A 23,206-nucleotide genomic window follows, 5' to 3' on the forward strand; every position below is an offset into this window, starting at 1 on the left:
CAGATAATACTTTACAACCATATGAAAGCTCATATATGTAAAAACATCGACTTAAACTATTGTAAAATAATAAACCGTTGCCAAACTCAAGAAACTTGAACCTTTAATATTTTTAAAATATCTAGAATAATATTTATTGTAAAAAATTTTTTTTTGCAATTAAATTAAATTTTAATTATATATATATATATAAAATTAAATTATATATCAGTGTCTTTTCTGAATAAGACACAAATAAGACCAACACTTTTTTTAGGGTAAGACTTTCAGGGTGGGAGGGGTAGGCTCTTAGACAGGAATGAAGGAAGATATAGTCACTTGATTATACAAGTACATTAACAACTAGAATACTAATGAACGTCAACAATTTATGAGGCATATGGAGGAGCATTGGGGAGAGAAAAATTAAAATAATTAAACAAAATTTAATTTAAATAAACTACTCAAAGACAGGAGGAAAAGACAACAGGTACTCATTAGCACCTCATCCCTAATGACTTTTCCTTAATTATTTTATATATATATATATACATACATATACATATATATAAAATAATATTTAGATATGTATCCTAAATTAAAAACCATGTGTTAATGACTTGTAATTAACACAGGAAAATGATTTAGATTTAGATTTTTTTTAATAAAAAATGTCATTGAAGAACAAAATAAAAAGTGTATCACCCATCACCAACTAAAAAAAAAAAATCCTTTTAAATGAATGGGTTTTTTTTTATTGTTGTTGTTGTTGTTGTAAATGATAATGAGATAATGAAATAAAGTGAAGGAAAACAGAGAAGCACACACAAACAAAAATGAAGATTTGCTTCCTCATCAACATCATTAACTGCCCAACGTGGATGGTTTTTGTGTTGTGTCTGTGCTGTGAAATGGCGCATGTCTTGTTCTTCACTTCTTGCAGGGATCAGATAACCACTCTAAGACGTCAGGTGCAAAATACGTAATCAACATCACAGCACCTGTAAATTAGAGAGAAAATGACAAAGCAGGTGTGAAGAAGGATAAACGAGCAGGGAAACTGAAATGGCAACACCTGTAAAGAATACCTGAAGTAGTAAACATCAAAAGCACCGTTTGAAGTTTGGGCCTCACAGGGGCAGTGACAAGTGGGGGAGACCACTGAGATCTTTGGTAATATTACAGTGCTTGGGAAGACCTGTCAAGCCAAGTGAGACCATGGTCATGGCCGATGTGGGTGTTTCGTAACTGGAACCTGTGCTGGTGGCATGTAAAATGCACTCATTACGCTCTTGGAGTGGTTAGCATTAGGAAGGGCATCCAGCTGTAGAAACCATAATAAATTCCGTCTGACCCATGCAAGCATGGAAAAGTGAACGTTAAAACGACGATGATGATTAAAGCAGAAACGATTGGCTGTTGGTAGTCTATGTCAGTTAAGAGAACACTGACATAAAATATCTGCTAACATCGAGTTATGCCCCTTCATTTAGACGTGCCAACGCCAGCAGAGGTCAGCTTTGCATTTCTTTCTTCACTCCAAATTTGACCCTCCCCAAATACAAATGTTCTCTATGTGGCCTGTGTGTTTTCTGTACTCTGGTTATTATTATTTTTTTGTCTACGTTTTGTTTGCAACGTCCTGTACCCAGATATGCACCTATATATACAGGTAGATGTACGTATGCACATACTTGTACGTATATATGCATATACTCATTTATTATTTGTTTTATATATATATATATATATATTCGTTTAATTGTTTCAGCCATTAAACTCTGACCACGCTGGAACACCACCTTGAAGGGTTTTAAGTAGAATAAATTGACCCCAGGACTTATATCTTAAACCTAGTACTTATTTTATCGGCCTCTTTTGCTGAGCTGCTATGTTACAAGGACATAAAGACACCCAGAGTAATAGCTATAGCATCATTATCACTAGTGGTTGCAGCAGCAGTAGCAGTAGTAGTAGCAGTAAAGTTTGGCAATGTGCAGAAGGATTGGATAGGTTGGCAATGGAACATTTTTTCCACAAGTCTTGAAACTATCTCATCATAGTCACAAAGTCCAAAACTAATATGATTTTATAAAGATAGAAACAAGATAATAATGAAAAAAAAACTTACCTGCACGTCGCATCCCAGTTAATGTCTCCAAGACAACTTGCTTCAGATTAAAGACTCCTGCCTTAGCGGCATAATACAGCATAGAATATTCTCCAGACACTTGATAAACAGCTAACGGATGTGATGGATACTAAAACAACACCAACAACAATAATATAGTGGTATAATAATAAGATGGGGGGGAGTGACGAAAGATTAAAAAATAGAAATATATATAAAGAGGGAGGGATAGACAAACAGACAGGTAAGATGCACAAAGAGACTGGAAGAGAAAGAACTCACCTTTGACCGAATTTGTTGTACTACATCTAAATATGGCAAACCAGGTTTCACCATAATCATATCAGCACCTTCTTCAATATCACGCTCCTAGACAAACAGACAGACAAAGGTTTTAAGAATTACCCACAGAATAAACACATATAGAGGTGTAATTGTGGCCATGTGGTTAAAGCAACTGCTTCACAACCACATGATTTTGGGATCACTCCCACAGCACAGCACCCTAAGCTTCTACTAGAGCTCTGGGTTGACCAAAGCCTTGCGAATCGATTTCATAGACAAGATAATTATTATGTAAGTAAGGTCAAAATCCTAGCTGTGTCTTCTTGATGCTCACCTGCTTATTCCAGTCTCACAATCCAGTTGTTGTATTGATGTGAGGTCCCTATTAGAGTTGATAATTTTGGAAATATTGCTTGCAGAGTTATTATGGATCAAAACAAAAGCCGAGAAAGCTTTTGGTATTATTTCTTCACCATTACGCACGACAGACGTAGTGACACATACAGAAGTAGAGAAAGCAGAAACAAGATGGAGACAGAAATGAGTAGCGATAGAGAAAGAGAAAGACTAGAGAGAGGAAGACAAAGAAGTAGAGAGAAAGAGAAAGACTAGAGAGAGGAAGACAAAGAAGTAGAGAGAAAGAGAAAGACTAGAGAGAGGAAGACAAAGAAGTAGAGAGAAAGAGAAAGACTAGAGAGAGGAAGACAAAGAAGTAGAGAGAAAGAGAAAGACTAGAGAGAGGAAGACAAAGAAGTAGAGAGAAAGAGAAAGACTAGAGAGAGGAAGACAAAGAAGTAGAGAGAGAGACACAGTCAAAACACGAGTTGGGGAAGAGAAAATTGAAAAGAGAAAGATAGAAACGAGTAGAGAGAGAGAGAGAGAGATGGGATGGAAAAGCAAGACAAAGAGACAAACATGAAGGAGTAGAGAGAGACTATACTTACAACAGCTCTGTCAGCAAGTCCGAGGGCACCAGGGGGTAACTGGTAACTTTGTCGGTCACCAAAAGACGGAGCAGACCGGGCAGCATCTCTGTAATGAAGAGAGACAGCAATGAGAATGGTGATGACGGGAGTCTTTTGACAAAAAAGGACATCGCTGGAGATGTGGGGGAGGTTTGGGGTGGGTGAGGGAGACATGTATTTTGGTAACAGAGATTCCAATGAGCCAATCTCTAAGGAAGAGAGTGACTAGGAAGTGGCTAACTGGACGTAAAGGAACTGGACTACACAGAGTCTTTTTATTCTCAGCTTCCTCACTAAGGCTTACATTCTACAACAATAAGTATTTAGCAAAAGTTAACCCACACACACTCACAATTATACACACACACACACACACAACAGGTGCAGATGTGGGTATGTGGTAAGAAGTTTGCTTCCCGACCACATGGTTCTGGGTTCAGTACCACTGCCAAGCACCTTGAGCAAGTGATTTCTGCTATAGCTCCAGACTGACAAAAGACAAAAGCCTTGTGAGTAGATTTGATAGACGGAAACTGAAAGAAGCCCAGTGTGTGGTTGTCTCTTTCTCTCTCTCTATATATATATATATATCTCTATCCAAATAGGGAAAGGTATACCAAGATTCCAATATTGAGACTTCAACCATTGTTTTGAATTAATCATGCATTATTTCATAATTTTGAGATTTTGATGATGATGTCATTGTTTATTTTTAGAATGACACTGTAGGGTAGGTGTGAGAGGCCTGATCTGGCCAGTTTGAACATACACCGAGTAGAAAAGATTTGGGCCATATATGGCTCGTTTAAATAAGTCTTACTTACCTAAAAGGGCCATAGAAACCAGAAGCGAACTTGGCACTATAACTCATGATGGACACTTTGCTACCATAACCATTTTCTATTAAACTCCGTTTAATGGCTCCGACCCTCCCATCCATCATGTCAGATGGTGCGACAATGTGACAGCCTGAAGAATATTAAATAATACAAAACAGTGAAATAGATTTTGAAGACAAAACGAAAATTCAGTTTTCATTGTTTCCTTTACATGAAACAGTCAAAGATTATCACAGTATCTCTAGCATTCTATAGATGCTGCAGACATGGTTGGGTACTTAGGAGGTCTGCTTCCTAACCAAATGGTTTTAGGTGCAACAGTGCTGCACACGTAAAACATAATTTGTGTGTGGGTGTGTGCATGTATATTATGTGTTTGTGTGTATTATATACGTGTATATATGTGTGTGTGCATGTGTGTATATTATATGTGTGTGTGTGTGTGTATAAATGCATGTATATACATATGTTTATATGCATGTGAGTGTATGTTTGAGCCTCCCTTGCCTTGGCATTAGGTGATCGTTAGAAATGAACGTCACTGGTATTTGTTTTTAATATTCTGCAAAAAAAACCATGCCTGGCCACAGGGAAATATCACCTTGTTTTGAAAACAGGTAAGTGTTGGCAACAGGAGAGGGCAGGCATCCAATTGTTGAAAATCTGCCTCAATGAACTCTCTCCAACTCATACTGGCATGGCAAAGTGGATGTTAACAGCAATAATAAAATAACGATGATGACGTTAACAGCAATAATAAAATAACGATAATGACGTTAACAGCAATAATAAAATAACGATAATGACGTTAACAGTGATTATAAAATAACAATAATGATGTCAAAAGGTTGGATAGGAAAGAGGTGAACATTCTTCATTAAAGGTGTAATGAGAGAATGTGTTGAATGAAGGAGTGCAAATGAGTGACCAGGTGGGTGTAAGAAGAATGTTAACAAGGTTGAGAAAGGGTTAAAACTTTACCTGCTTTAGCATATGTAACAGCAATCTCCGATAATCGTTTAATGGATTCAGCATTATTGATAGAACCATCTTTGTTGAGGACCCCTGAGGAGAAGAAAATAATAAAAAAAAAGGCTGATGAAGACATAGAATGAAAGAGTTCTTCATAATATTTGATGCTACACAAAACATTTCCAACCAAAGAGAACATGTATGTGTGTGTGTGTGTGGGGTGGGGGGTGGGGGGGGGTGTATGTATATATATATATATATATATATATATGACGTAGTGAGTTTGATTCTGAGCAGGTTCAGTTCCTGGACTGGGCAACACGTGTCCTTGAGCAAAACACTTTATTTTACGTTGCTCCAGTCCACTCTGCTGGCAAAAATGAGCACTCTTGCAGCAGACTGGTGTCCTGTCCAGGTGCAGAATATATGCGCCATGAAACTGGACCTTATGAGTCGGCATGGTAACTTTAACACTTTACTATCACTTGACAACTGGGAATGGTTTGTTTATGTCCTCATAACATCAATTTGGCAAAAGAACCTGATAGAATAAGTCTCGTGGTTGATTTATTTAATTAAACCCTTCAAAGTAGTAGGTACCCAGCATGGCCCCAATCCAATGACCGAAACAAAATCTGAAGTGGTTGGGGGTTAGGAAGGGCATCCAACTATGGAAACCCTGCCAAAAGAGACACCAGAGCTTGGTGCAGCCCTCTGGCTTGTCATTTCATGTGAAGCCATCAAACCTCTGCCAACATGACAAAAGGGATGAGAAATGGTGATGAAGGAAAATAATTAGTAGCTGAGGGACAGTTCAAAAATTATGACAAACTTTGGGTGGTACCCTGGATACATCTCGGGTACCTGATCTTTGGGTCGACTAATAAATGACAGATGAGACTCACCACAATGACCATGACAGGTGTAGGCACAAAGACAGACATCACAGATAAGCAGCAGACGTGGGAACCATCTCCGCAGATGTTCTAGAGCAATAATTACTGGTGTGTTTGGTGATGTGGCACTCTTCCCGATGTTATCCTAGAGAAAAAGAAGAGAGAGAGAGACAAAATGAAAGTGGGTTTGTTTTTTTGATATACAAAAGCAATGAGGAAAGAGAGAAAGTGGATGTTTTGATGTTCATGGCTGTGTGGTAAGAAGTTTGCTTCCCAACCATATGGTTCTTGGTTTCATCCCACAGCATGGCATCTAAGGAAAGTGTCTTCTGCTATAGACCCAAGCCAGCTAATGACTGGTGAATGAATTTGGTAGATGGAAACTGAAAGAAGCCCATCGTGTATGTGTGTGCGTGTGTTATTATCACAATGCCTTGACATCGCATGATATTTGTAAACGAATGTCTCCATCGTGCAAGCAGTGTTGTTCATTCCCAATATTCTATGAAACATATCTGGTCATGAGGAAATGTTACCTTGCTTGGAAACAGGTGAAGGTGTGACCGTGTCATACGAGCAGGGGCCTTCATCTCCAATATTCTTTGGCAACAGGAAAGGCATTTATCCACAGAAAAGCTGCCCCAATGCCCTCTATCTCATACATATGATGATGGCAACGACAATGATGATGGAACAAAACTGACCCCTTACCTTAGGTAAATTACTTGGTACTCCGAATATTAATACAGCCTGAAGACCTTTATCAATGAGAGGCTGTAGAACAGCTTTTAGTCTTTTTACACCATATCGGCACTGGTTTGGCATGCTTGGAATTGGATCCTCTGTATCTTCTCCATCTCTGCAGATAACAAGAACAGCAACAACAAACATTACAAGAACAAAAACATTTGTGGGGATTTTTTTTTTTTTTTGTATTTTGTTGTTGTTGGTTATTTCTTCCACACACATTTTTACTGGTTTTAATTACTGAACTGTGGTCAGGCTGGAGCACTAATTTTATGGGTTTAGTCAATCATACGCAGTAGTGCGCAGCAGTCGATGCTATGTGAGTGCAAATCCCAGCGCTTTAGGGGTTAAAAGAAGAAGGATCTTGTATGCAGCAGATGCACAAGAATAGTGGACAGTAAAACCCTGCCCCATGAAAGCAATTTTATTTTTACAAATGCCCAGAAGGCTCACTAGAATTAGTTGAGAGGTTCCTGTAAATGAGGTGACCTAATTAGCAACGGTGGTGGTGGTGCAGGCTGGGAGGAGGAGAGAGCAACTGCTTGCTCTGCTAGTAACAAAGAGATCTTCTTTCTGTGTGAAGAGGCAAATTGTACGGATTGCTTATGTAACAAAATTGCAAGGTGGCAAAAAAAAAAAAAGATAAAAGAAAAGAAAGGGTACAAAATGTAGCAGATTAATCCTGTGTAATGTAATGTAATATAAAGCTGAAGCAAATTAACACCAAATATACAGTGCGTGTGTTTTTATTGGCTAAACTGGCAATATGACCATCCCCAAGTACAACAACATCTGTTTCAACACACAATTTCACATAAAAAATCTTGCAAAACAAATTTACATATTAATATATATATATAATCAGGACAATCCAAGTGGCCTAACTATCTTTCTCTGGACAAATAGCCCCAAAGAATTGTGTGTGTGTGTGTGTGTGTGTGTGTGTGTGTGTGTGTGCATAATAGAGAACTATGTAAATCTGAAGAATAACAGAGTATGAATGTCTATGTGCATACGCATGCGTGTACACATGTATTTATGCATGTGGGTGTATTTTTGACAAAGCAGAAAAAAAAAAACAAATTGGGAAACAAAAAGGAGAAAAAGAGCCACATAAAAGCTCCCCCACCCCACCCCACTCCCCTTTACTATAACCTCTCTCTCGATCTCCTCCTCCTCGAATAGAACAATAAGCACCACAACCACTGCCATTGCTGCTCCATGAGCCACAAGTGGAATGTAGTTAAGCAAGGGTCACTCACTCCTCATCACAAACAGAGCAGTAATAGTCTTAATAATGAGTTAAGTGAAGAGGTCCAACTATTTTTAGAATGAATTTATCTACCAACCTAGCTCAGCATCCACTCTCTCTCTCTCTCTGTCTCATATATATATATATATATATATATATATATATATATATATATATATATATATATATATATACATATATATATATAATCTTCCTCACTAGGTCAATTAAACTGGAGAGGGTGGGGCAGAGGAAGGACAGTAGAGACTATGTTAATCTCTAACCTAATATACTTAGTTCACTGTGATCTAAATATGGGCATAGAGAGTGGGGTGAGAGAGGGAAAAGAGAAGGGAGTGAGATTTCTAAGGAAGGTGCAGACTTGGTTGTGTGGTTAAGAGGCTGGCTTTGCAACAGCCATGGTTTCAGGTTCAGTCCTACTTTGCGAAAGAGCTTTCTGCTGTAGCCCTGGGCCAACGAAAGCTTTCGGAATGGGTTTAGCAGACAAACTGAATGAAACGTTATGTATGTGTGTGTTTGTGCATGTGTGTATGTGTGAGCCTATGTATGAGTATGTATGTATGTATGTGTATGCATGCACGCATATTTGTGTGTATGTATGCAAGTATGTGTGCATGTATCTATGTGTGCATGTATGCTTGTGTGTATTGGGGGGGAGTACTTCTCTCTCCCACCTCACTTTCCTTTTAGGGCTCGACCAAAGTCCTTTCAATCTCATCCACCATACTATCTCTTTTGCCTTCTGGTGGGCAAGAGCAACAACATCTTTAATGACACTCTGGGCATCGAGAGGGATCAATGAGCTGGTCTTCTCCGGAGGACTTTCAAGCCAGGGCCTATGGGTAATTTACAAAAAATCCCTGGCCTGGCAGTGCTCTGTGGAAGCTCCACAGACACAGAGGCACTGTCAGATGGTCTTGTCTGAGATGTGCACAGGGCAACGAAACCGTCCTGGATGCACTCGTCCAGTGTCTGGGCATTACTGACTTGGGGGGGGGGGGCTTTGTCGAACAGCTGGCACCAGGCCTGAAATATGGGGGTGGAGGGGGAGGCAGTTGATTAGATCGACCCCAGTATGCAACTGATACTTAATTTATCAACCCTGAAAGGATGAAAGGTAAAGTCGACCTCAGCAGAATTTGAACTCAGAATATAAAGACAGATAAATATACCGTTAAGCTTTTCGCAAGGTGTGCTAACGTTTCTGCCAGTTCGCCACCTTATCGCCTTAATAATAATAATAATAATAATATCAAAATTAAAAAAAGAGTGCCATTTGCTATCTCGTGAACAATATTTCGACATCTTGCGTGTCTTCCACTGGTTCAAAAAATAAATTTGTCAATCTACTTCATTTTGGTTAATATAGAAAGGATTGAGGTAACTCCTCCTGAAGATATAGAGTCAAAATTTTTAATTTTGACTATATCTTCAGGAGGAGTTACCTCAATCCTTTCTATATTAATAATAATAATAATAATAATAATAATAAAATCACACACATTTCCAAGCAAACACATGACCACCCATACAGATGCAAAAAAAATGGAAGCAAAAAAGTAAGAGTTATAAACTGTGGAATTCCTTACACATGGCCTGAAGCTATTGGAAGGAGTAAGACAATTAAATGGAGAGAAAAAGAAAAAAGTTGTGATAATTATTATTTAACCCCGAAACAAAAGCCTTGCGTTTCGGTATAGAAAGATGAAAGAGACAATTTCTATAAGTGGGTGGTTCTCTATTGCGGTCTGGTTGGCATTAAAAGAGACAGCAAGATGAGAGAGAGAGAGAGACTGGTCTCAATTACAACAGAGATTTTTGTCATTATTAATAAACTTACTCCCAAGTATGTAACTTTACACCCTTAGATATGTTTCGTGCTGTAATTACAGATTTTCTTTTTTTTTTTTTACAACACCTCCATTTTTAGAAAGCTACTGGATGACGTCTTTATAAGACACAGACAACCTTTGTAGCTAATAAAGAAATCATTAGTACATTAGGCCATAATATATAATCATTACCATTATTATTATGAAGGTGGCATGCTGGCAGAATCAGTAGCATGCCAGGCAAAATGCTTAGCCGTATTTCATCCACCCTTGCATTCTGAGTTCAAGGACTGAACCCAGAACCATGAGGTTGGGAAGCAAACTTTTTACCTCATAGTCACATGTTATAGTCCATAATGATTTTTCTGGATGTAAACCCTTTTGTGATCGATAAAGAAATCATTATTATTAATTTGGTTTCACTCATTTGTAGCCCACTGTCCTGAAACATACACACACACACACACACACACAAAAGCGGAACCTCTGTCTGCCTGGTCGCTCGATCAGAGATAGCATGGAGATTCACATCCTGTTGTGTAAGGGAGAACAAAAACTAAACGAAAAAAAAAAAAAAGGAATGGTCGTAATTGGAACGACTTTGATCGGAGGTCTGAGTGGAAAGGGTGTGTGGCTGCGCAACAACAACAGCAAATAACGAGATTAACTGAGGAAACAAAATGACTTATTAATTTATGAGAAGGGCGGCTTCAACGAGCTCTCAGCTCATTTCCAGCCGATCGAAGCTAAAAAGACTACAGCTGTCTTGCTACTTCAATTAATTAATATTTCTAACATGTTTATAACATTATAGATACTTTAATTACCGCTGGCCGTTTAATTTTTAAAAATCGGAAAATATCGAAAAATTTGTATTTCTCCCAACCATATGCCTATGGGTTCAGTCCCACGGGCATGACACATGCCCGTGGGACTGAACCCATAGGCATATGGTTGGGAGAAATACAAATTTTTCGATATTTTCCGATTTTTACTATAACCCCGAGCCGACTGATGCCTCGAGAGTGGACTTGGTAGACGGAGACTCTCTGTGTGTGTGTGTGTGTGTGTGTGTGTGTGATTGTCCACCCAGCCACCGCTTGACAACCTGTGTTTCTTTACGTCTCCCGCGACATAGCGGTTCGACAAAAAGAAAGTGAAAAAATCAAAGCTTTAAAAAAAGTCCTAGGGTTGATTTGTTAGAGTAAAACCCTTCAAGGCGGTGCCCCAGCATGACCGCAGTCAATTGAAAGAATATATCGTTGCTATTATGTTAAATTGTCGTATGTCCAAATTTGGCCAAATTCGTTTTTTTTTTTTTTTTTTTTTTTTTTTTTCAATATTTATTATAGCTTACTGGTTCTTTTGGTCAAACCATCGCAGCATCTCCAGCTGCTTCAGAGGCCAAAATATCAAAAATTATCAAAGTGTGATACAACGGTTTTGCTATGGAATGGTAAAACTATTTTTTTAGTTTTCTGAAAAAAAAAAAAAAAAAAAAAAAAGAACCCAACGTTTTGGATTTACGACACTTTTGCACAATACCAACGATTATATATGAAACAGAAATATTTATAACATTGTTCACACTTGAATATTTTCAGTGCAATATTTTCACCATCGCCGCAAAATATTTATATTTGCCTTTTTATTCGAAGAAGAAAAAATAAAAATTAATGGACGGCAGTCGAAATTTCTTCATTGACTCCCCTCCGCATTCAAACGGTTAATAATATAGAGCTAGAGTTGCAATGTTCAAGCTTTCTCATATTAATCAATAATATTAATAAATATATTAATCGATAATATATAAGAACGTAAATAAAACGAAAGGGATAGAAATTGTGAGCCGTTTCTTTAGACAGGCCGAAAGTTTTTAGATGTGGAGTGAGTTTAAATGGCGATTATGTAACGTCTGTATCTTCTTTTTTTTTTTCTCCTCAGGAGATCAAATCAATAATGATTTATTCCTTAAGAAACAAGAGGGACCAAATGTTATTTAATTATTTACTTCTATAAAAAGAGACAGAATCAATTGCAATGACCACATAAAGAGAATGGTATTTATAATATTCCATCGACCTTCCCTATCTCTTAGATTCAGAAAGGGTTGAACAAGGTCAACTTGGAAGGGAAGTGAATTCAGAACGTGGCTGGTCGCGCATTCCAGTCCAACAGTAGTTTCTAGCATGGTACAAAGCCACGGTCGATACAATCCACTCCAGTTGTTTGTTGGCTTACGTAATTTTGTATCTTGCCCCCGGAAGAATGAAATGGCAAAAATTACCACGGCAGGATTTGAACTAAGAACGTAATGTTTCGTCTCAGATGCAGAGACATTCGTTGACCTTTTGCCGGTCCAAAGTATTTTCATAAGTTTGTCCTTAAACGTCCAAACTTTGTTTACGGATTTTTAATTAACTCGTTTCACACGTTCTGAGTTAATATAAAGTCTTTCCTGTTATACATTCCAAAATATTCCCGTGGTTGAAAAACAAATGCTAATGTGTATTATCTATCTATTTGTGTGTGTGTGTGATGCAAGGGAAATATGTCTTGTGTATAAGTTTAAAAGGAAGAATTACGCAAAAACAAAATAATAATAATAAAGACCTTACATAGGAATCGAATGAATGGGGGGAAAATTATTAGAACACACGATATAGATAGCATCCCCAGAGAGGAGGGGTGACATGATATCGGATTGATCGAGGCACCCTTCTCTCTGTTGTTATACATCGGACTATAAGGGACAATGTCGAAAGTAGAATAGACGTTTCATTCATATATGCCAAGCTGGCAAGAAGAAGAAGAAGAAAAAGAAGAAGTTGATGGAGTGTAAAAATAAGAGTGAAGGAAGGAAAAGGTGGAAAGAGAACCGAGCTCGAAATAGGATGGTTGTTGGTTTGTAGGTCGGTGAACTGATGATGTGAGGAAGACGAATGGAAGCTGAAAGAGGGTCGTGGAGTACAAGAGAGAACAGACACGAGTGACGGAAGAAGAGAGCAGCAGAAGAAGAGAGCAGCAGAAGAAGAGAGCAGCAGAAGAAGAAAGTGTTGGAATTCTTAAACATTAAAATAAACAACTAAAAGACTTCAGAATGTATGTGTGCGTGCGTGTGTGTGTATGTGTGTGTGTGTGTGTAGTGTTCGTTCTTCAGACATGTTCTTGACAAATGTGCTTTAACCTTCTCCCAGTAAGAGCCTCGAAATTTATATATAGAATACGAAATATGAAAGAAATTGTTGTATAGTGTTCAGGTGCGCACACACACACACAGAAATTATGTTGGTTCTAGTATATTAGATGTGTAAACTACACAGAACAGATAATTACACACACATACGCGTATTATATGCATTTTATACACGTTTTACATAATACATTACATTATATAGAAATATTATATACATATATATGTATATATATATATATATATACACACACACACACACACAAACAAAATTACACAAACGTATGTATATAATTATATATATATATTAGCTGTATATATTGAAAAGAGCAATCTACAAGGTGGGCCAAAAGTCACGCACCACACTTGACATTTTTTTTATATGATGTTATTATTAATTATTTTATTGTTCGTCGCGTGCAAGTACGTGTGTGCTCACTATTATTTCAATTTATTTTATTCAATTTTTGCCTGCCAATCCCCAGAGCCGTGTTGGGCTTATTTCCGAGCATTGACTTTTATAGTTTAACCTGTATTAATGACGAGATATTTTTTTAAAAAGAAAAACAGGAAAATTCTAAATATAAACGTCGATGTTCTCATTGTGAGAAGGTTAAAAGCAGTGATGTCAGTCAGAAACGAAGACAAGACGTCCTCAAAATAACCCGACTGAAAAGGAGAAGGGGGGAGGACAAGAAAGGAGTGGAAGTATTAGGAAATGAAGCGAGATTTCGTTGATGGGATAAAAAAACTAATAAGTTGGGTTCGAAAATGGGGTTGGATCGATCTGAATCCGTTTGTGGACTTGATTGATTTCTTTTTATATTGAATATGTGGGTGTGTATGCCTGACGTGAATATTGTTTTGCTGTGGTAGTTAGCACTTGCCATGTGTATCCTGCCGTCTTAACACCCCCTCCCCCGCATATATATGTGTGTGTGCGAGAGAGAGAGAGAGAGAGAGAGAGCGAGGAAGTGGTCAGGATGGCGATAATCAATCGTGGGCCAGCTGTGCTTAAACAGAGCTATGGTCAAAAAAACATTACGGCATGACCACCTCGTCTTAAGATCTCTGTCATCAAATGGTCTTGTCTTTTTATTTCATTTTATAAAAGGACAGCCGAGTGTGATTTAAGGAAGACTTAACTGCTATTTCTAACGGGCCGAGCGATCACGTAAAGGTTTCCACGGAGACGGATGAATGGATGGACAGACAGCTAGAAGCTGACAGATAGATGGATGGATGGATAGATCGATGGAGGAATAGATAGATCGATGGAGGAATAGATAGATCGATGGAGGAATAGATAGATAGATAGAGGAATAGATAGATAGATAGATAGATAGATAGATAGATAGATAGATAGATAGATAGATAGATAGATAGATAGTCGGTTAAATGGATATACAGATAGACAGTTATACGATAGATATGCCACATAACTGTTGAAGGTTATCTGGCTCTGGTAAATAAACAACGCTTCAGTTTATATTTAGTATCAATCCGTGTACATATATATTAGTCAGTGTGTGTATTACATAGATAGTAATACGAGCTGCGAATGTACGTGGGCTAGCTACAGGAATAGCTGGGGACGTGTAGATTGTAGGAACATGTATATATATGCACATCGTATCTGTGTGTGTGTGAACCAGCAACGTTAAGTGTGTATGTGTAGTAGAAAGAAAGAAAATCAGCTGAACAGATAACCATTCACCGTCCTCACCAATTCATTTTAAGTGGGAGTTATTAGTGAGTAGAAGGTCACGACAGGACAAGATGGACAGTTTTTTTTTTAATCGCTGTATTCACGCACGTAGCTCTTTCCCTCCACTATATATACATATATATATATATATATATATATATATATATATATATATATATATATAGATAGATAGATAGATGTATATATATATGCATGTGTATATATATATATGCATGTGTATATATATATATATATATATATATATAGATAGATAGATGTATATATATATGCATGTGTATATATATATGCCTATGTGTGTGTATATATATATATATATATATGCATATGTGTATATATCTATATATAAGCTGATCGTATCAACTGGAACTCTTGTCGACGTAAGTGACGGAGTGCCAGTTATATATATATATATATATATGTGTGTGTGTGATCATCTAACGCCTGTTTTCTATGCTGGCATGGGTTAGACGGTTTGACTGGGATTGGTAAGCAGGAGAGCTGCATCCATGCTCCAGTCTGTTTCTGCCTGGTTTCTACGGCTGGATGCCCTTCCTTAACACCAACCACTTGACAGTGTGTGCTGAGTATTATCAACATGGCACTGGTACCTTCTACGTGTCACCGACAGGGGCGCAATTCATGCATCACTGGCACTGGCCACGACCACGCGATCTCACTTAGCTTGGTGTGTGGGTGAGATCTAATAAGCATAGGTGTTGATGGTGGCTGCATGGTAAGAAGTTTTTGCTTTCCTGTTTTATGCTCCTGGGACCAATCTGACTGTGTAACATCTTGGACAAGCTGGAATTTGGATCCAGCTTGGCAGAACTGTTAGAATGGTGGGCAAAATGTTTATCAGCATTCCATCCATCTTTGCGTTCTGAGTTGAAATCCACCAAGGTCAACTTTGCCTTTCATCTTTTTGGGGGTCAATAAAATAAATACCAATTGAGCAGTGGGTGGAGAGGGGGTCAATGTAATTGACTTACCCCTTCTCATAAAATAGCTGGTCTTGTGCCAAAATCCAAAACCAAATATTATGTGGAAAGCCCTTGACAGTAATGGCCCCAGTATAACTGCATAAATGAAATCAGTAAAAGGAACCAAAGTATATAGATGCACATCGTCTTGAGCAAGTGTCTTCTACTTTAGACCCAGGACTGACTAAAACCTTCAGAGTGAATTTGGTAGATGGAAACTGAAAGAAGCCTGTTGTGTGCGTACATGTGAAAACCTGTTTAGACATCACAAGGTGATTGTGAATGCATCATCATTATATAAGTGAGGTCGTTTGCTTCCAGTCTTGTGTGGGACACACCTAGCTATAAGAAAACATTACCTTACATGGTGAAAGGTTAGTATTGGCAATAGGATGGGCCATAGAAAATAAATCTGCTCAAGAAATTCTATCTGACCTACATAAGCATGGGATGATGATGAATTTGTGTGTGTGTGGTCAAAAACAGATATACACGTATATTCTTATATGTGTGTGCCAACAAAAGTGTATTTGTATGCAGAAATATATTGGATGATAATATGATAGTATGAAGTGCTGATCATTCAAAATGGATGGAACTTGAAGAAGATCCAGGAAGACATAGGATGAAGAAGTACTGAAACCAATCTCAAGACGTTGAGCCTTATGAAGCAGATGACAAAGGACTGAGATATCTGGCCCCTTGTTGTATTCATAAAGACCTGTCCATCACAGTAGAATTGATACAGGTGCTGGTGCCACATAAAAAGCACCCAGTACACTCTGCAGAGTGGTTGGCATTAGGAAAGGCATCCAGCCATAGAAACCATGCTAGAATAGGCAATGGAGCCTGGTGCCGACCCCTGGCCTTACCAGCTCCCATCAAACCCAGCACAGAAATTGGATGTATGATGATAATGATGTAAGTATTGGAGTCATTTTGTTCAAATGAACCAGTGGTTTTCAACCATTTTTTAACTTAAGGACTCCTTTGGGTCCTGATTTACTCAGGTGGGCCCTCATTAGCCATTCAATGTTTAAAAAACCTTTTTAAAATAATCAAATACTATTACGAAATGTATAAAAAAAAAACTGTTGTTGAAATACTTTGTATATTACAGAAGTATAACAAACTTATTTCACATAAAATTTTAACAAAATCTTATAAGGACTTGCAAGGGCCATATGGACCCCAATTGAGAACCACAGAACTAAGTCATTCAAGGCAGTGCCCCAGCATGGCCACAGTTGAATAACTGAAACAAGATACATATATATGCGTGTATATGTAGTTGTCTCCTTGCCATGACATTGCATGATAGTTGTAAACGAGTGCCCCTGTTATGCAACTGGTGTCCTTCGCTTTCAATCTTCTGTGCAAAAAAAATAAAAACATACCTGGCCATGGGGAATTATTAGCTTATTAGTAAACAGGTGAAGGTTGGTGACAAGAAGGGTATTCAGCCTTAGAAAATTCACCTAAGCATATTTCAACCGATTTATGTAAGAGTGGAAAAATCATCATCATCATCATCATCATTTAACGACCATTTTCCATGCTGGCATGGGATGGGCAGTTTGACCAGAACTGGTACGGCCAAGGGCCACACCAGGCTCCATTGTCTGTTCAGGCACGGCTTCTATGGCTGGATGCCCTTCTTAATGCCAACCACCCCACAGAGTGTACTGGGTGCTTTTTATGTGGCACCTACATGAGCGTTTTTATGTGTCACCAGCACCAGTGCTTTTTAAATGGCTCCGGCACCAGGGTTTTTAGCATGGCACCAACTGAGCGTTTTTATGCGGCACCAGCACGAGGGCTTTTAACATGGCACCAGCACCACTGATGACGATATGCATTATAACATATATGTTTCTATGCAGATTTTCATGCACGTTAGTGCGTTTATGGATGACCTATTTCACGGCTGTCTTCGAAGACCCAATCAGCTCCCGGAATTTACATTTCTATATTTTCTGAAAAGAAATTCTATAAACTGGTTTTAGTGAAATTATCTCCCTTGATTTTAGATTTTAAGCCTCCCCCACCCCCGAGGGAGTTTTTTTCTCTACTCACTGCACGGACAATCTTGGTAAACTGCTTTCTCAACTTCTTGTATGCAAAACCCTACGATATTTGTAGTCATATGCAGACTATTCGAGTGATAAATATTATAGATGACAGCATATTGTGGGTATAACTTACGGTATATATATAAAAGGGTGTGTGTGTGTGTGTGTGTGTGTGTGTGTGTGTGTGTGTGTGTGTGTGTGTGTGTGTGTGTGTGTGTGTGTGTGTGTGTGTGTGTGTGTGTGTGCGTGTGTGCGTGTGTGTGTGTGTGTGTGTGTGTGTGTGTGTGTGTGTGTGTGTGTTTGTTCAGTCATGGGCATGGGTTATGCAGTTGCAGCCGTTGATTCGTTTGATCCCATAATGGAATTTAGAAGGGTGGCTGTGTGGTAAGAAGTTCGCTTCTCAATCACAGTTTAGAGTTCAATCCCACTGCGTGGCACCTTGAGCAGGTATCTTCTATTATAGCCCCGAGCCGACCTAAGCCTTGTGAGTGGATTTAGTAGGCGGAACCTGATAGAAGCCCGTCGTGTGTGTGTGTGAGTTACTGTCTCCTTGTCTTGACATTGCGTGATTGTTGTCAATGAGTCATTCCTTCGCAATATTTAGCCTAAACCTGTCTGAACATGGGGAAATATTAACCTTGCATGGAAACAGGGGAGGGTTGACGGCAGGAAGGACATCCAGCAGTAGAAAACCAACCTCCATAAACTCCGCCCGACCCATGCAAGCACGGAAAAAAAAATGAACGTTGAAATGACGAAACTGTTTCGAAGCCAGTTTCACACCGTCCAACCCATGCCAACATAGGAAGCAGACGTAAAATGACGATGATCAACAACGATCATGGCGATATTTAAAATAATAATATCCTTTTATGCCTTGTATCTTAGTAGTTTGGTAATCAGTAATTGATAAGAAAATTTTTTAAATTATTGCTTAATGGAAATAAGTAGATGGGCCACCAATGTGATTAAAACTCCATGAAAGTGACGTCCTGACATGGAATGGAACCAGTAACAGAAAGAACGCTGGTGAAAATGGGACAAACAATTTCTGAATGAATGCACGTCTCTTCCAGGCTGGCTTTTAAAAACTACTAAAAACACACAAAATCATATATTAATAATCGAGCTGGGTGTACAATTATAATTTTTACCGTATATTGTAATATACAATCCCATACTGAAAGTCAATACAAATATATTTGGATTTATACAGCATCATTTGAATTAAACACGCAAATATTCTTGAATAAAGACGGTTTAATTGTCCAGCTGTGACAAGTACTCCCGCACTAAACATTAGGCACACTTTCTCGTTTAGACGTAAAGTTTATATGGCGTTGTATATAGCCCAGAGGTTCACAACCGGGGTCCAAATAAAATATCCACTGCGGCGAACGTTGGGATTTATTGTTAAAATATTCCAACATCTTTTTTAAATACAATTCCTGATCATATTTAATTATAGAAATATAATAGCAATTTTTAAACATCGAATGTAAAATAGGAATGAAAGTGGTTCATAGGGGGGGGGGAATGGTTGAGAAACACATCGCCTATCACCCTACACTATATATATATATATATATATATATATATATATATATATATATATATATATATATATATATATGTATACATACACATACATATGACAATGTACATATGAATATATTTCATGTGTAGAGATAGATGGATGGACGAAAATCTGGGTAGATGTGTAACAAGCATGTACACGTCCGTATATAAGTATTATACACATGGATAACGTACATACATGGATGACAACTGTACATTCACAGATGTGCATATAAAGAGGTGTGTGTGTGTACATATATAATGGTATTTGTTCAAATGTAAGTGTAGATGACGAGGTGATGCATCTATATACATATACAATCTGTTTATGTGTATATAAGTCAATATATGCATGCGTGTGCATAACATTTCTGCTGATTAAAAAAAATGTATACACACGTATCACGTTGTATCTCTCCCGTTTCATCTAACACTCCCGCCATACATACATCATTATATATATATATATATATATATATATATATATATATATATATATACACACATTCGTTGTTAATCCACCGCTGATGAACAAAAAGCTTTAGCCTGCCTCTGCCTATTATGCTGGCTGTGTGATATGAATACCTGTTCCACGCTGGTCAAATTGCCCCCGTGTTCAGAGCAATTAGTTCTGACCATCGGCACCTGAATGAAATTTTTTTTAGCTCACAACGCAGAGAACAAGAACCAATAAAGGAAATGTCAAAGCATCTTATCCAACATTCTAATAAATGTCGCGAATCCATCCACCTGGACTGGCACTATACTCTGCTCTCTGTCGAGATGTTAACGCGTGTACCGATGACAGGGGGGGAGGGACAAAATGAGTAATTTGTGGTTTCTCGTTATTTTCTCCCGATCAATTTGAAATCATTACATTGCACGTGTTGCATCACCGTTAGGGATCGAAACTGGTCAGCGTAGATGTTGGTGAAGTAGAGAGTTTGAAACATAAGTCAGATGATAGGTTGGTCCCCCACCCTCAACTTTGACCCGATTGTAATTGAGGTAGCTAATAAAATGCCTGGAAATTTTTGGGTATTTAACAGTCAATATTCACATCTCTTTTGGATTCCAAGTTATTTTTTTCCCCAACGTAACGTTAATGTCCTATTTGATAATTATCCAATTTAAAGTGGGGGCAAAATGAGTAATGACTGCATGAATGAGGAAGAGAGACACTCCAGCTGATCATTAAGAAGCTATGTAGAACGTTGTATGTTGAGTTTCGTTAATTTCATATCCTGTGTCATTTTTCCATGATCCTCTTTCATTTGACCAATATATTTAGATTTTTGTTGCATTTCTGAAGTCTAAGGATGTATATTAATGAGTATGGATCAATTTTCAAATGTAATTCTGTTGAATTGAAGAGGTAAATTTACCTATCTTGACTTACTCATTTTGCCTCGACTAAATTGATCTTTTGTATGCTCAGAACGGAGAAAATTTTCTGAAATAGTGTTCTGAATATGTTATAGTGTTTTTAGTGCATTTAGAGAAACCAAAAACACAGTTAATCTTACTCATTCTGCCTCTTCTGTATGTATGTATGTATGTATGTATGTGTGTGTGTGTGTGTGTGTGTGTAGAGGTGAATATATACATATATACACAAACACATACACGTGTGAGTACAGATATGAGTGTGTGTAGAGAGAGAGACAGACAGACAGACAGAGAGAGATAGAGATAGAGAGATGTGTGCGTGTGTGTGTGTGTGAAGTATTGATTCACAGTGAGAAAGAGGATGAAAGCGGAAGGAAATGTGGACGATCTGACGGACGGACGACTACAACCAAGCTGGCTAAGAGGGTTTAACTAACACTAAATGAAGGCATGGCACGAAGGATCAATCACAAGTAGTCTTTTACTTACGTAACAAAGAGTGGATATATGAGGTTAGCAGCCGATATACTGGCTGAGTTGGTCTGCCAAGTTCTAAGGACGGGATGTGAGTAACCACTGTGCAGAACCTTATGCTCCTTCTCGGATGCCATATCGGTTCTGAAGCAGAAAGATTGAGAGAGAAACGTGAAACAACAAAGCTGGCGAAGCTCGCTCGCTTAATGATAGCACATGGAAGGAAGTGCCGTATGACGTCAATTAAGACATCGGTAATCGACCAATGGTATGCGAGAACGTCATGCAGTGCTGTATACGATCGTGAAGACTACGTAAAGATATGTAATTGATAAAGTAAGAGAGGGAAAGAGAAAGAGGAGGAGAAGGTAAGAGAAAGAGGGTGAGAGAGACAGAGAAGGAATACATGTGGGGGAAAAGAGAAAGAGAGAAACAGCATGTGAAGAAAGAGAGTGAGAGGGAGATAGAGAAGGGTAGAGAGTGTGTGATAAGATAAAGAAAATGAGAGTAAAAAAAGACAGAGAGAAAGGCGTTTAATGTATTTGTTTCCAAGATTCTTATGAAATCGTGCGTCAAAACAGATATATTGTTACATTTGGAAAGGGTCATTTCTTTTTTTCGTTTTTATTTTTTTGCCAATAAACACATGCTCTATTCATTTGATATTTACAGGTCGTCGTCGACTTAGGACCTATCCGACTTATGACCAATCGACTTTACAACGATTGGCCCCCGCCAGCTCCCGGCAGCAAGAGTAAATAGTCCAGTTGAGATCTAATGGGTTTAATTACCTAGAAATTAACCCGTCAACGGATGATGTCAGCTAACAAACGCTAACCCTAGGTTTGGTTATCGATCGCCACTGTGGTTATCCTAAATGTTGGATGAATATCCTGTCGCGGAGACGTCGAGGCAACCTCGTATTTGTTTTATAAGACGATTGCTTGAGACTGAATTTTTTTTACTGACGCCAGGCTCGATAGAGCGCGACTCTTCCGGTGTCTCTGTGTCCCCAAAGAGGAAGTTGTCTTCATCTACTCCTCAAACTGCCAAGAAGCAAAGAAAAGCCATCGACCTCGACACAAAAATGATGGTGATTAGAGAACACGAAGGAGGAAAGAAAGTGAACGAGATCGCACATGAACTCAAGTTATCACACTCTACTGTTACGACAATTTCGAAGGATAAAGAAAGGATTCGTGAAGCTGTGAAAGGTTCAGCATCCATGCGATCTACAGTTATGACAAAGCAGCGGACTGGGGCCGTCCACGAAATGGAAAAATTGCTACAAATTTGGATTGAAGATCAGATCTAGAAACGGACGCTGTTAAGTCTGAGTGTGATTTTTACCTGAGAATACACCTTAAGAATGTAAAGAGATAAAACAAAGCTATATAGGCCTATAGACTGACTTACAACCAAATCGATTTACGACCAGTCGGTCAGAACCAAATATGGTCGTAAGTCGACGACGACCTGTATTTGATTCAGCAGAATCAGCGAATGGAACCGCACCTGCGTCCTGACAGGATACGTGATAGGCAGTATGGATGTAGTGTCCCTTTCCCAATCCATCGACCTTGATTTTGCTGTGGAGAAATGCATGGAGATGATCTGTGAGAGTGACGTGGAGTTTCGTGGTGTCAACATAGAGAAACTGGGCCTTCTCCTTAAACTTACACGTGACAAAGAGTGCCTGGACAAGCACGACCTTAGCTATTTCTACCCCAGTGGACCAATGAGATGTAACCCCGCTACTATCACCTCGATGGCCAAGAAAACCCTTATAGAATGATGGAATAGGTGAACTAGAGCCATACGGACCCCGAAAACTATGATCAAGGGAGAGAGAGAGGGGGGAAGAAATAGTAA

General features: G+C 38.5%; 1 protein-coding gene across 1 annotated transcript; it reads right to left on the bottom strand.

Moving 5' to 3' along the window:
• Positions 1 to 622: 622 nt before the first annotated feature.
• LOC106870329 (delta-aminolevulinic acid dehydratase) lies at positions 623 to 21,570 on the bottom strand. Its single transcript, XM_014916354.3, has 9 exons — positions 21,350 to 21,570; positions 6,779 to 6,926; positions 6,077 to 6,212; positions 5,181 to 5,264; positions 4,185 to 4,329; positions 3,340 to 3,427; positions 2,393 to 2,479; positions 2,111 to 2,240; positions 623 to 980 (listed from the first exon to the last, which is right to left on the bottom strand). The coding sequence occupies exons 1-9, from the start codon at positions 21,469 to 21,471 to the stop codon at positions 910 to 912; spliced, it is 1,011 nt and encodes a 336-aa protein (XP_014771840.1). The 5' UTR covers positions 21,472 to 21,570; the 3' UTR covers positions 623 to 909.
• Positions 21,571 to 23,206: the final 1,636 nt, after the last annotated feature.

The sequence above is a fragment of the Octopus bimaculoides genome, chromosome 22, assembly GCF_046866305.1.
Source record: "Octopus bimaculoides isolate indiv1 chromosome 22, ASM4686630v1, whole genome shotgun sequence".
Lineage (NCBI taxonomy): Eukaryota > Metazoa > Mollusca > Cephalopoda > Octopoda > Octopodidae > Octopus > Octopus bimaculoides.